General features: G+C 37.1%; 1 protein-coding gene across 1 annotated transcript in view; it reads right to left on the bottom strand.

Annotated features, from left to right (window-relative positions):
* Positions 1 to 298: 298 nt before the first annotated feature.
* LOC123657614 (suppressor of lurcher protein 1-like) overlaps positions 299 to 15,740 on the bottom strand; it is a 66,823-nt gene continuing 51,381 nt past the window's right edge. The window contains exons 11-14 of the mRNA XM_045593137.1: positions 3,979 to 4,169; positions 3,116 to 3,323; positions 1,582 to 1,808; positions 299 to 439 (exon numbers count right to left, since the gene is read on the bottom strand). Of these exons, the coding sequence (XP_045449093.1) occupies positions 369 to 439; positions 1,582 to 1,808; positions 3,116 to 3,323; positions 3,979 to 4,169 (697 nt within the window). The 3' untranslated portion in view covers positions 299 to 368. The remainder of the gene's footprint in view (positions 440 to 1,581; positions 1,809 to 3,115; positions 3,324 to 3,978; positions 4,170 to 15,740) is intronic.

Below are 15,740 nucleotides of genomic sequence, written 5' to 3'. Positions count from 1 at the left end.
GGACAAACATGGAGCTGAACTTATTTTCGCTAAAATGAAATACTAGTATTTAAGTTAACATAAATATAGTTTTAAAAACTTTTTTATGACAATTTTATATGTGTTAGGAGAAGTTTAAAAGGGCCGAAGTGAAGTTATAAAGTTTTATAGCATAGAAAGTTTACTGTTAGTACTCAAAATAAACTTTTCTTTACTTGCTTCAGTCCACAGTTGAATTTTCGATTAAAAAAAAATTATTAAATTATTCTAGTGTTTGATTTGTACATCAAATTTAATTTTAATAAAATAAAACGAAATATTATCAACAATAATAATTTATTATCTCTCTTATTATTAGATCGGGTTTCCTATTAATTTATTTATACACTTCAAATAAATAATAATATAATTGCAAATAAAAATATTCGCCATGTCGTTGTCTTCTTCGCATTGTGAGTACCTGAAACTTTAAATGTTGATTGTATTTAAAATATACATATACATATGCCTCACAATAACCCCCAGTAGTATGAGAATCGTGGCATCGGGGGTTTGAAAACACAAAAAAAAACGTCAAGTATGCGACAAGCATCTCTAAGAAGATAATAAGATCTCTACTGTACGAAAATTTGTTGTGAACGGGGATCGAATCCGACATTTTTATCTCATCATCACTTCAGCCTATCGCAATCTACTGCTGAATATAGGCCTCCACAAGTTCGCGCCAAAAATGGCATGACCTCATGTCCGTTACCCATAGCCACCACGCTGGGCAGGTGGGTTGGTGGATTTTTACCTAGTAGCTGTCAATTATCATTAAAAATGTTCTATAATGCATAAAATACTTGTTACCGTTTAACAATCATTCCAAAAGCTTGAACTTTATAACAGAGTCTCGAAATAGTGTTGTTAATTTTTAAACAATAAAAGAATTGATGTCATTTAAAAATTATTTTACATACATTTTGAGCTCGTTTGGTTTTTATTAAAAACTTTATACAAACGTATATCCTAGCTACAGTCGAATGTAAAAGAAACTAAATGAAATATTTCCTCTGGCGACGAGCCAATTTTTCTTCCACTGTGGTGAGCAAAGTTTAACGAATAATTTTCTCTCTCAATAAATACAGTTGAATTGTCGCTATCGTTCAATGTTTTGCTATAAATATAAAAGTCAGAAACGTGTAAAAATTGTGTTTATGAAAGACGAATCGTTGTTCGGAGTGAGTTAATAGGGGTATCTAAGCGGGAAAACACTTAATTGTGATCTACGTTAAAAGTAAAGAAAAAACAAAGCGATTACACTTATTCCACTTATTTGTCTATCTAACAAAACTAGGATAATTGTAGTTATTATAATTTAGATAAAGGTATCAAACTACCACATTGAAATAGATTATAAAGTATGAAATGGCAAGCACTTATCGTATGCTTACATTCTAACTGTTTTTCTTTGCTTTAATATGTGATGTCTTCAAAACACATGTCAAATTCTAAAACGATAGCTTATCATATTTTTATGCACTAAAACCACTTTAAATCCACCAAAATAACAAGATTAAACTCAGGAGAATGTTTTATTTAAAAGTATAAAATCCTCACCACTGGAGTCCGGCTTTATACTTTGCATCTCTGAATCCTTAAGGAAAATGTATTCGGCTTTGAAACCGGTGCCGTCTAGCCTGTCGTTGGAACGGAACGTGACCCTCAGAAAATTACTCTCGGAGGCGACCCGCAGTTCCCTCAGTTGTCCACAGTGCCTCTGACTGTTTTTATCAATCATCTTGCTCGAGAATTGGACGTAGTCACTCGCTGATATAGCTTCACATCTGAAAGTTAACTTTGTTTGTAGTCTCGCAGACGGTGGGTGTTTTTACTCTGGTTTATTATTTAAGAAACCGACAAAGGTTTTCGTAAATGTTTATTTAAGCACTAGTATTTGTTAGTGATTTTTTTCATATTTAATTTTTATACAACTCGTTGCATAATTAAGTACGATAGTAGAAACAGTACTACGATAGTAGTATATTATATTCATTTGAATGAATTTTAATTCGTTCGACTGAAATAATTGAATTTTAACAGGTCATTTTACAGAGAAACAATATAATTATTTTATTATTGTATAATTATGTATAATTAAATTTAAGTTCATTCTAAATTACAAATAATGAATAAAATTATCACCCTTCATTTAATTTCATTAACAATTAAAACTGCAAAATTATTTTAATAGCATAAATTAAAGATCAGAATCACGTTTGAGAAAAAATTTCTTCCTTCAGCGATTGAAAAAAACACTTTGTGTAGAGAGTATGAAAATATTGCTTTGTCAGAAACAGGAAATCAGAAAATTTTCAAACCAGAAATATACTTACAAATAGAAAACAATATTATGTGGACATTATTATGTATGTTATGTGTGATTATGTAAAATGAATGTGGAATTTGTTTCCATTTACATTCATAATAATTTATTGCCACTATTTCATTGTCTGAAATTTGAGTTTCAATTACAAATAATTTATATGGAATGAATTCCAAGTAATTGTTGCAAATATTTTGAATAAGTATTCCGAAACAAATAATTATCAAATATAGACTTTTATGTATTGTATATTGCAAATATCAACATTTATTCCTCTGATTACGACGTTTAAAACAAAATGTACCTACGAGCAGGTGGTATCTAAATCATATAAATAATAAAATCTGTGGATTTATTGTGGAAAATTGTCCCTGTTACGAATTGGTATTAGCGAGGTTAGCTACTAAAATGATTCCGATACAAACAAACCATGTAAATTTTATGTGTACGACTATATCAAAGTAACAAAATACATATATCTGAAAAATAAAAAGTTAGTTATTATACCATAAATTGGTGTTCTTTTCATGTTAAAAATCATTTCTGTTTTTTAAGTGTTTAATGTTTTGAATGATAATATTAAAACAGAAATATCAAAAACTGTCAGTCAGTCAGTCAATCAGTCAGTCAGTCAGTCAGCTCAGCCTGTTAGTATTAATATATAGCACTATATTACAGAAATTTTTAGCACAAATTTATATTTTAATTAAAAATACAGTTGAATTGAGAAACATGTTCTTTTTTTAAATCAGTTAAAAATAAACTCACGGAACTACTCCTTCAACGTCGAAGTGTGTAAAGTGTATATGCACTCTCTCGTTCTTCCTTCCATAGAAGAAGTAGTTGCACTCGGTGTCTCGCGGGTAGAGTCCCGGGTAGTTGGGTGATGTCATCACACCCCTTCTCCGATCGGTGCTATTGTATACGAAGGCACATGGAAACTCTAGCAACTGCTTCCCTGTTGCTATGGCGTAGTCTATGAGACGAGATAAATACGTATCATTATTGTGTATTATGTGTATGTGTGTATTATGTGTATATTATGTTGTGTGTGGAGCGTGTAAATGTTCTTAATATAGACTATGTTTGCAATTAAGGTATAATTGTTTTAATTTTGACATAAAAATGTGTATTTTTTTGTATTTATATTTATGATTGATGTGCTGTGTGGCTACGGCACTAAAGAATTTAGCCACCCCTTCTCTTCCCGTGGGTGTCGTAAGAGGCGACTAAGGGATAACAAGGTTCCACAACCACCTTGGAACTTAAGAAGCCGACCGATGGCGGGATAACCATCCAACTGCTGGCTTTAAAATACACAGGCCGAAGACGGGCAGCAGCGTCTTCGGTGCGACAAAGCCAGTACTGCGGTCACCAACCCGCCTGCCCAGCGTGGTGACTATGGCAAAACACATGAGTTCACGTTATTTTTGGCGTAAACTTGTGGAGGCCTATGTCCAGCAGTGGACTGTATAGGCTGTAATGTATGTAATGTATATTTATGATTATCATACATTTTGTCATTTCAGTATTACGCTTCAACAATTGCTGTAAAATATTTCTAATATTATTTTTAACTATAAATAGCCTCTTTTATTACGTTAAAGCTAAAATATAGTAAAGCAAAGTACCTTCAACGAAATAATACGATATTTTAAAACCTCTGCTGTATCTGGATGAATATATGCCTCTGAACTCGATCGATAGTTTTGGTCCATTCGACATTAACGGCTTTGGTACGTCGTTACCGCAATAGGAGGCCATTTTCTCCAGCCGACCGTCAACGTATAAAAATACGTCCAACGAATCCATACTTTCACAGCTGCAATAAAAAAATATTTATCAGATAACATATAAATCTTTGTTACACTATTGGGAAAGAATATTGTTAGTAAAAGCAAGGATGAATGTTTTGTACTGTGTATGTTTACTGTGAATCTTTGATACTGTTTTGGTATCGGTATTTGGTTAGAAGAAAAAAAAAAAACTAATATTGTAAGAATTTGCTCTCGTGTAAGCGATTTGTGCTCAATAATCTGTCTCATTAATCTATTGCAAAAAAATTACTGTAAATACAAAAAGTATACAGTAAATACAAAAATATTTTATTTGGGTTTTTGGTGCTGTCCATTAGTTGACTTTTTTACTACTCAAATCAATAGATTCTAAAATTTTAACGAAATAAACCAAAGTATTTTAAAATGAATTAACAATATTTTTTAAAGAAATCTCAAAGTGGTACGTTCGTTTTAAATGAAAATCTGCAAAGAAGTCGTTCAAATATATCAAAGGATTAAAAGAACAGGCCTTTGAAACTTCATTACATATTTAAATAATAAATATTTCTTCTTTGGCTGATATTTTAATCTACTTTTAGATTAAAAATTATTTATTTTTATGTAACTTATTTTATGTAACATGGAAGTTAAAGCGTAATGCAATAAAAAAGCTTTGCTGTAACATCGTTGCTATAAAAAGATGAAAAAAATACAAAAGGTTCATTAATAAGGACTTCTTATTTGATTTTTAGCATTGTTAATGTTAAAAATCAAATAAGAATTCCTTATAAATTAAAATATATTTAATTAACAATTTATCATCATAATTGTTTAATATACACTTGAAATGTATAAAAACAAACGACTTATGCAATTAAAAAAGTACCGTCGGTAAATTAGTAGCTGGTTGAATAGTTACGAAATAATCGTTTGAACAAATTTGTTTCGCGAAACTATAAATAATGTTACTGTTTTATGTATTTATTGTATGAATCCTTTAAACTAACTTATGTGTATTATATAAAATTATATTTTGTTTCACTAACCTTTTGAATACAAAATCAATCGGTACCAATAACATACGGACGGTATTTATTTTTTTTTGTAATATCCAAGCCGGAGGGTTAGTATTGAAACTCGAATCATTGTTTTAGATTTCATAATTGTTAATTGTAACAAAATAGTGATGGTTTTGGGAATCAAAATTGCAAATAAGTCTCATATTTTTAACTAGCTTTAAAAAAGTAAGATGTTTTCAATTCGACTTTTTTTTTGTTCCAGTTTAAAAAAAAATGTTTAGAATTTCCCTAATGTTTGGGTAACACAAAAATAAAATCGTACAAATCAAACCTAAAATAAAACCCTGTGAATACAACAATTTCACAGTATTAGCACTATTGTTATATTTATTTTTATACATAAGCGTTATAAAATATACATCGGAGAAAAAAAAACATGAAACTTACCACAGCGTAGGCATGTGGGCTTAGGTGAGGGTAATCACTCCCTTGTTATCGATACGGAACACGTTTAATAATTTTAAAATAGCGGATAAGAAAATTTGCATTTTGCATTAGTATGGAATCCTCATTTATTGAGACGCCATTATTAAGTTAAATTTGAAAAATATGGGCTCACGCCCGACCGAACAGAAATTCGAAACAGAGAAATTGATGTGATCACACCTAGAGTGATTACAGAACATGAATGACAACATGACATACCTTTTGAGGTTTGCCAGATCAAAGACTGCGCGTGCGACAGAATGTACGAAGATCTTTGTTGCCAGACTTAATTAATTTTAAATAAAAAATATCTTTTTTTTAATTAATGGCCATGAAAGCAAGGCTCTGAAAAAAACACACAAAAGACGTCCTGCAACACCTAAATGACTTCCTAGGTTAGAGTAGGGATCCACTCAATGGCTTGTCGACTGTCGGTGACTTTCTCGTGATGAACCCTGGCCAACGGGATGGATAGTAGTTCAACGGTCTCGTTTCTATCAACTACTCTTACAAATTGTTAATAGAAATGATATCGGGTTCTCATTATTTAAAATCCATAATATTTTAACACTAATATGTTTTATGGGGATTATATTTATAATCAAAGTTACTTTAAAATTGTAAAGTTATATTAATTACAGTAAGGCAAGTGTATGTAAAGTAGTAGTTGCATAGTTTTAATTAATTTCTTTATAATCAACTTGACTTATGACCCTCAAAGAACATGGACATGGAAGGAACAAAAAACAAATATTTTTTCATATAATTTTTATGTATTTTCTTCATAGTATAAGTAAAATCTAGTCATACTACTCACTTTAATAAATACAACGTTACAATTAAAGTCGGATTATATCGTTTGCGAGCGCACTCAATTATTAAAAAAAGGAGTTTATTTCAAATGTGTTTTATACTATTTAATAATAAAATTTTAAAAAATGTAATATATTTAACAATGTAAATCATTACCTATGTGAAAGAAATAATGTAATACATAATACTGCTTATAAGATTGCAATTTTAATTTTGATTGACCTCCTCTCTTATCTAGATCAAACTGCCTACTGGCACTATCTGAAATTTTTCTCACGATACTTTTCTTTCAAGCAGATGCAAGATGAGTTCTAAACTTTTAAAACTCTTAAGAACTCTACAATGTTCCAACACTTTCGTGTTATAACATTTTACGTTTGGTTTTTGTAGTGAAACTTCTTTAGGCGTATGAGGGTAAATTTTTTACGGGTGAAAAGCAATAATAATATTGGCGTCATGAATATGTGCAACGTTTATGTCGAACAACAGAGCCACCTAGCATGTACTATAGAAACTACAAATGTTGTTACATTATATCGATAGTATTACATTGCAAACTAACTAGAGGCACTGGAACGATAATCTAAAGCTTTAGATTTGTATAAATATAAACGAGACATAAAAATTAGTTTTCCAAAGAAGTTTTTTTTTTTTTTTAATTATGTTATATATCCACAGGCTTATTATGCCCGTGCTTTTGTTATTCCATATATTATTATTATTATTATTTTAACATGCATCGGTACTTCACCGCAACTTAAGAATCCAGAAGCCTTAATAGCTAGTTTTAAAATTTCTAAAAAGTCGACGCGAGTCCACTGATCAACACTATTCTACATATTGCTTTATTATATTTTTATATAATAATTATTTTTATTATATTTACACTTATTTGCTAACTACAATATATGTACACTTATTTTCTAACTACAATATATGTACACTTATTTGCTACTTACAATGTACACTTAAACTATGTTATTGTTAGTAGTTAGGTATTTTTTGTTGTATGTTTAGAAATCGTTTCATCCATTTAAATTTTTTTTTTTTTAATTTTTATTAATATATTATATAACTAATCCTATCTTATTAAGTAAATATATAAAGCCTTATCATTACAATTACATTATCCTATACCTATACTATTACGTTCAATTTTATTATTTATATTACTTTACACTTTGATCTACGCACAATTTATACTTACAATACAATGACGTCTTCACACCACTATATTTTCCAACATTTTGAGCACATTCTCAATGACGGCAGTATCTCTATGGTGAATGGCCATCTTGAGACTATGCTCAAGGATTTTCTTGTCCGTCATCTCCGCTGCCCTCGCCACAAAGCGACCAATTGCGTCGTCACGGTCGTCGGTGTAGTAGACACAGGTGTTGGTGTGTCTAGTCACCGCGACTACAGCGTGCGAAACGCTGTCGTGGATCTTGAGCCTCCTTGTACTTGTCTGGAGGACGATGACGTCCTCATAGGTCTGGCCCTGCGCCTCATGAATGGTTAAGACGCGCGATCCCTTACTGGACCCGTATCCCTGGTCAGTCAGCAATCTCTTCTCCTCTTGCGTAAATACGAGGTACAGGGTTCGGTCCCTTCCTACAGGGATGCGCGCGCCTGTGAGACTCTCCACTCGCAAAGATCGGATCTTTGTGCTTGAGCTGTACACGGTCTTGTAAACCTCACTGATGGCAAAGGCGACGTCTTTGGGGTTACGATGCGTGCACGACAAGTCGCACGAAATAGTCGTTACAAGGGTTGGTATACAATACCGCATTTCGAACAGGTTATCCCTGTCGATGTACGGCAGTTGGTTTATGTCTCCGATGAGGACTACCTTCTCAGCTCCCGATAGTCGGGCGGCCATTACTATGGCTCCGAAATGGTTCATGAGGGCTTCGTCTACCGTTAGGCGGTTGATTTTTGAACCCTCACGGAAGCCATTTACCAGAATGGAGGCCATAGTACGCACCCTTTGCTTGGCCTTGTTGCCATAGCGGTGCACCAGTTTTTCTTTTAGATCTTTAGCCGCCTCGACTGTGGTCGTAATCACGACTTCCGCGTCCCCATCGAAGTCCCCGACTATTCGGGTTGTCTTGCCGCATCCCGGTACCCCGTTTATCCACTCCAGTGATGGTAGTTCCCAGGTCACGTACGGTAAGCCGGCTTCGGCCCGGTCGCCCGTGATGGTTTTTGCCATCCGTAGCATCCGGTCACCCAGCATTACTTTCGTGCATCTCGCTACTACCACCACCGGGTCCCCTTCAGGTGTTTCAAAGGTTTGTGACTCCTCGTCATTACCCTCGGACTCGACCGCGCTCACGAAGCCTGCTGTGATGTTATATGCGGCCATATACCTACCCGACATCTTGCCCTTGAGTATTTGTCGGGTTTTACTGTTGCATATGGCCGCTTCGGCTTCCTCGAGTTCCACCTCCAGTAATCTTTGGTGATCGTACTGGTAGGTCTGCATGATCTTTTTGCAGGTGGCCAGGCTTACCTCGCGGTTTGCCTTTATTATCGCCAGGAACTCGATTAGGGCGTTCTCCGCATGTTGTAGCGGTGTGGACGCAGGTCGAAGTCTCGGCGGTGTTACATGTCCCATGTCGGCCTTAGTACGAGCGGCCGGTGACGCCTCCGGGTGCCTCGGACTATTGTCTCTGGTGAACCTGCTCAGCGCCGCCGATTGCCGCTCACCCTGTCCAGCCTTTTTGGGAGAGAGGTGATGCGGGAGCTTGCCTGGTTTTGGGGAGATGGTTGCCTGGATAAATGTCGCCAATGACATCGAGCTCGGCTTAGATTCGGGTGCGGCCGTTGCCCTACGTTGTTCTACCTTCTGGGCCTCGACCTTTAGTTGTAGGCGCTCCGAGTCGCTCGGTGTGGCTTCCCCGAGAGCCGGCGATGCGGGGGGTGAAGGTGATTTGGATTTTGGTTTTAAGTAACCAAGGTCTTCCCCCCTGTCTTCGTAGACAATGACCTCACTGTTCTTGGAGGCCATTAGGCAACCGTACCTATCTGATACGTCGCCTCTATCATAGCCGAATCTCATCGAATCCACACTGATTCTTCCGGGGATTCCCCCGGGGATCTCGCTCATCCGCTGTAGCCACAAGCTGGACTGCGCGAAGGCGGACGTCTCTCCCCATTCGAAGAGTGCGATCTCTTTGTTTTTTAACCGCAACAAACGATAGGTCGAGTCGCCCTCCTGCTCTTGCGCTAGCGCTGTGATTTTTGTGCGCCTTATGCTTGTCTTTTGAGTGCTACCGTTTATCAATAAGGCGAGTCCCGGCGAAATCGCCAGCCGATTGAGTTCTTCGGAGCGACAGAAGCTTATACCCATCCTCTCCACTTCGCTGTCCATGAATAGGGCCACGCATCTGGTCCTAATACCAACTTCTCCACTTCCATTCACTTCACTGGGCGAGGATTGTGTCATCCTGCTCTAAGTCGGCTGCGGAGGTGCGTTTTGGTTGGCTCTATTCCTGAACAGGTCCTGGAGTGAGGAAGACATGGTCCTAGTTATTTGGCCCAGAAGGGTGCGGCCAGGAGACATCCGCGGAGCTGTTGTGTTATCTCGCTGAGCGGCTTGTTGGACACGGTTTTGCTCTATTTGTGCTTGTGTGTAGTGTGTCTGAGTGTGTGTTGTATGAACGACGGTGTTGGCACTCTGCGCAGGTGTTAAAGCCGGTGATGGAGAAAGCGTGCTGTTCCTCTTTGCGGCTGTATTGACGGCCTTTCTCGCGAATGTGAGGAAGGACGTTCTGCTAGCCTCGCTCTCCAGGATGGTATGAAGCGATGGCTGGTCTAGTTTAATCTGGAGTTTGAGTTCCAGATCCAGCCTTTCCTTACTGAACCTCGGGCAATTCAGTATAATATGCAGAACTGTCTCCTCACAATTCGGGTCGCAGATACACGAGGGACTGTCAGTGAGGTGGAATCTGTGAAGATACGCCGCATATCCTCCGTGGCCGGTCAGAATTTGCGTGTCGACAGATGTTGGTGCCTATTTCCTTACCAGTCTGTAAACGGTCTTTACATCCGGTAGGAATATTTTCGTCACCGAGCCGGTCTTCGAAGAATTGTATCTGTCTTGCCACACCCTGGCAGTCGCTTCCCGGATCTGTCTTCTGACATACGAGATTGGTACTCTGTCGTAGTCAGGTGCCGTCTTTTTTGTTAAAGCCGCCCTTTTGGCCAGCTCGTCCGCTCTCTCATTGCCCGGTGTTCCAACATGGGCCCTCAACCAAAAGAACCGCACTGTCTTGTTCTCTTCCCGGAGCTGTCTGATTCGACTCTTTATTTCCACGGCCAGAGGGTGAGTCACTGAGGGGCTCCTCAGCAGATCCAAAGATGACCTCGAGTCGCTCAAGATGTTGATGGAGCGTGACTTTGAGGTTTTTGCCATTTTCACTGCTCTGAAGAGTGCGTACAACTCGGATTGAAAGACAGTGTTGTGAGGCTCTAACCGGAAAGTGGAGTATCTTACTTCCCTGTCTTGGTCCCAACATGTGAGGGCGGCTCCAACTTTACCCTCTATTTTGCTTCCGTCGGTAAAGATAAGAGGCCCGACGATGCTGTGTTCCTCAAGGACTTCGGGGTTCAGACTCTCTAAGCGCTCGTACTCCGTTGTCATGAGTAGAGAAGGATGGGGGTTTTGCATTGGTCCCACCTTGCGCTCCAGCTCTCTTCCCGGTGGAAGAAGGTCCGTGCTGTAACCCTTTTTGGTCTCTAATAATATGGCCGCTTCTCGAACGCGAAGGTTCAACGGGAGCAAACCTGAGAGGACTAGTGCCGATGTAAGCGACACCGTTCTGTACGCCCTGCACATTTTCAGAGCAAATCCTCTCTGCAGTGAGTTTAGTTGCTTTCGTACCGTCAACTTCTCTGCTGCAGCGGACCATACGCTTGCTGCGTACAGAACGATGGGCTCTATCACCGCCACATATATGGTCCGTACGATCTCTCCGTTCAGACCCCAAGTCACTCTCGCCGCGCGCGCAAGCTGTTTATAAATGTCCACAGCTTTTTTGCATACTGCGGATACGTGGGCGTTGAAAGTGAGCTGCGAGTCCAAAATGAGCCCCAGCAGTTTTATTTGACCTACAAGCCTCAGTCGAGTGCCGGACATATGGATTATGGGGGTATCGTATTTCAGCTTTTTATTGAGCACCATCGCGTTGGTCTTATGCGCGGCGAAGCTCAGTTTGTTATGTATACCCCACTCTTGTACGGCAGCTAAGGTGGTTTCGGCTGAGGTCTGTAGGTTGCCGGATTTTTGGCTGGAGAAGACGAGGACCACGTCGTCCGCAAAGGCCTGGCAATACACTCCCATATCGCTGATCTTTCTCAGCAGCGAATCCAGTATGAGGTTCCAGAAGGTTGGCCCGCCAATGGATCCTTGGACGCAACCCTTCGTGGTCTCCTTCTCACTGGTCGCTCTGGCGTAGTTGACAATGACCTTTCGATCCTGAAGGTATGAAGCGACCATAGCAAATAGGTTTCTCGGGCAATACTTGTCCACCAGCTGTTTTTTGAGAATCGGCCACCATGCATTATCGAAAGCGCCTTCTATGTCAAGCGATACCAGAAGCACTATCTTCTTAGAGTCCATTTCCTGCCTGATATGCCTGACGAGATCGTAGAGGGCGTCTTCCGTTCCCCTCTGCGGCATGAATCCGTACTGGCTTCGGTGCAGCGTAGGGAAGAGCCTCCACTGAAGTCTACCCACCATCATTTTCTCAACTGTCTTTCCTAGGATCGACAGGAGTCCGATAGGTCTATAGGACTTCGGGTGAGTGTAGTCCTCTTTGGCTGGTTTGCGGAGGATGCATACGTGTCCAAAGAAGTTTCACTTCTGACATGTGTTCTTTGTACGCACGCATTTTTTTTTACAAATTGTTTTTTGTTGGAACAATAAAAAATATTTAATAATTGCTATTAAACATAATGATGCTTTATTTATCCAACATTTTTATATAACACAGTGCGTGAACATAAATACTGCCTTCATATCTTCATATATATGTATGTATGTCTTATTAGATATAATATGTAGATATATATATGTCTTGGAACTTAAGAAGCCGACCGGTGGCGGGATAACCATCCAACTGCTGGCTTTGAAATACACAGGCCGAAGACGGGCAGCAGCGTCTTCGGTGCGACAAAGCCAGTACTGCGGTCACCAACCCGCCTGCCCAGCGTGGTGACTATGGGCAAAACACGTGAGTTCACGTTATTTTTGGCGTAAACTTGTGGAGGCCTATGTCCAGCAGTGGACTGTATAGGCTGTAATAATGATGATATATATGTCTATATATAGCAAGTATTCCATGAATGCACCACTACTATATAAACATTTTATGTTGTAATACATTAAAAAAGCTTTGGTAATTCAATCGAGGTAAGAATATCAGCATTTGAAATATGAGCTTAACGCTTGAAAGCGTTCAAAGCCTCCGTTATCTTCGAAAAATTTCTCATTTTTATTATTTACCAGCTTTCGCCTGCATAGCTAGTGGTTTTTAATTTATCTTAGGTAAGGAAATCTTTGTATAAAAATGTCTTAAAACTTTTAAAATGGAACAAACAGCTATGTAAAAAACTTTAAGCTTTACTCTTTTTTATATTTTTAGTTTATTAAATTTGTATCGGTGGCTTACGTCTGTAAATTAACTATAGCTATATATATATTACTATAGGTCTTGTAATGAAAAGTACAAATCCGGCGTAAAATGCTGATGTTATAACAATTAATTTAAGCACTCATAAACTAAACCAAACACTAGTATTTTATAAATAAATCGTATATTTGTTATTTATTTATTAAACTATTGCGTGACGTTGTTTTTGATAGATGAAAGGAAATGGTAATCATTTGGAAAACATATGAAAACGGTGTTACAATTACATTAATAAAAAACCCAAATGGCGTTCGTGAAAAAGGGTAGGTGTTGGCATTTTGTTGTCGGTCATTAGGGTTAATTTAGGGTAAAACTTGCCTACATGAAAAATGCCTTGACCTGAAATCTTTTAAGTGCTTTTTCACACAAAACATGTTTTTTTTTTTTGTAGCGTGCCAGCGGTTTAAAGCTACGTAATGGAGCATTTTTTGTTTTGACTTTAAAAAAAACAGTCAAGCTTTTTTGTAAAGACACATAAACATGCATGTATAATTCTTTGTTATTAATATCAAATTATTATAGGTTATTATGAGATATATAATTTTAAAGAGAGCTATATTTTAATAATTTAATAAATATAATTATGTGTTTAAAAATTATAAATTTGTAAACATTATAATTATGTACGTACGTAAAAAATATTTTGTTTTATAGTCAACATGTATTTCTCAATAGTTTGGTAAAGAACTTGGCACAACATAACACATTAGCTTAACATAATTAAACCTTACTTTGCGAATATCTTCATCCAATTAGACAGCACTTATGCAATGTTTGCTTCCTTTGCATTTAAATATGTATTATTATAAGTATCTATTTATTTATTCCCATTATGCTGGTTACTTATTCAAGGTTAAGCTTCTACTTTTAATAAGTAATTATATATCGTAACTAACTCGGCAAACGTTGTGTTGCCGCTAAACGCTATTTTAAAATACGGATTGGTGGTAGAAGAGTGATAATTTAGGGTTGTATCTATTTTTCAACGCCAACTCGTAATAAAATAAAAAATATATAATTTATCTAAAAATTAAAAAAAAAAAAATAAGGGTGGACTACTCTTAACGTTCAGGGGGATAAAAAATAGATGTTGTTTGATTCTCAGACCTACCCAATATGCACACAAAATTTCATGAGTATCGGTCAAGCCGTTTCGGAGGAGTTTAACTACAAACACCGTGACACGAGAATTTTATATATTAGATTTGACTTTCATTTTTTATTACAATATATTTTTAAATTATTCTTAAACCCAGCGAAATATTAAACGTAAGCCAGTCAACATGTTATGACTACTTTCTGCAAACACAGCATTTAAGGTCCCTATCGCCTCTATTATTATTTACTGTGTGGTTACGGTAGTAAAGAATATAGCCACCCCGTCTCTTCCCGTGGGTGTTGTAAGAGTTGACTACGGGATATCACAGTTCCACTACCACCTTGGAACTTAAAAAGCCCACGATGGCGGGATAACCAACTGCTGGCTTTGAAATATCAATCGAAGATGGGAAGAAGCGTCTTCGATGCGACAAAGCCAGCCGTGCAATCACCAACCAGCCTACCCAGCGTTGTAACTATAAAATAACACATATGAATTCACGCCATTTTTGGTGCGAACTTGTGGTGGCCTAAGTCCAGCAGTTGATTGTGACAGGCTGAAGTGATGTGTGATGATGATGACGATCGCCTCAATATCTTCTATGTAGTAAAAATACATTATTTACGTGATTTAGTAGCAAGAGTATCTACCTTAAGACTTAAGCCTTATCGTTGGTTTGATTTCCATTCGAGATAGGTTCTGAATGTATATTTTTGTAGGTATATATGCCGCGGTGTCCGCGAGACCACGTACAGGGGTCGGTTCTTGTCATAGACACTTTATCAAGTGTTATTAAATTATCCAGCTATTTCATGAGGACAATCGTGTTGGATTAAGCTGTGATGTTTTTCCTTTATGTTAAGGAGGCCTTTGTCTAGCAGTAGAATATACATGTGTCAATTTATTCATATTTAAAAGTGGTAGTTGTTACCAGAAAGCTAAAAATGTTAGTAAAAGTTATTCGTGTTTTGTGTGTAACAGAACGAAAGTTATAAATTTATAATCATCGCGGTGCGGTAGCACGCCCGTTCCCGCTTCGCATTCAACGGCGTCTGTCAAATAACATTTTAACTCCATTGTTATGCATATGAATAAATTTCGAAGTGTAAAATTTTAATATAAAAATTTTAACTCCTGTCACAAACAAATTCTGATGATATCGTTGAAATTTTTCTAAATAATAAAACTGGCACTGTTATGGCATTACGTAAAATTAATTCCTGGCAGGTATACGCAATAAGGAGAGAAATTTGCAAAAATCTAACAGTTCATAGCAAAATTTTCTTTAATGATAGTTTACTCGCAACGAAAAAAAAAAAAAAACAATTCACATTAACAGGTAAAACGTTAGTTGAAAAAATAGTCAGGGTAACTAGACGCTTAGGGTAATTCAATAAGTCGTCATATATTGGTCAAATTTAAATGGACTATTGACAAGTTTCAGATTTAATGGAAAAAAAAAGAATCACAAGAGTTGTGAGGTAATATATAAAACTAGAA

Source organism: Melitaea cinxia, chromosome 11, assembly GCF_905220565.1.
Source record: "Melitaea cinxia chromosome 11, ilMelCinx1.1, whole genome shotgun sequence".
Lineage (NCBI taxonomy): Eukaryota > Metazoa > Arthropoda > Insecta > Lepidoptera > Nymphalidae > Melitaea > Melitaea cinxia.
This window is presented reverse-complemented; position numbering and strand designations above follow the sequence as displayed.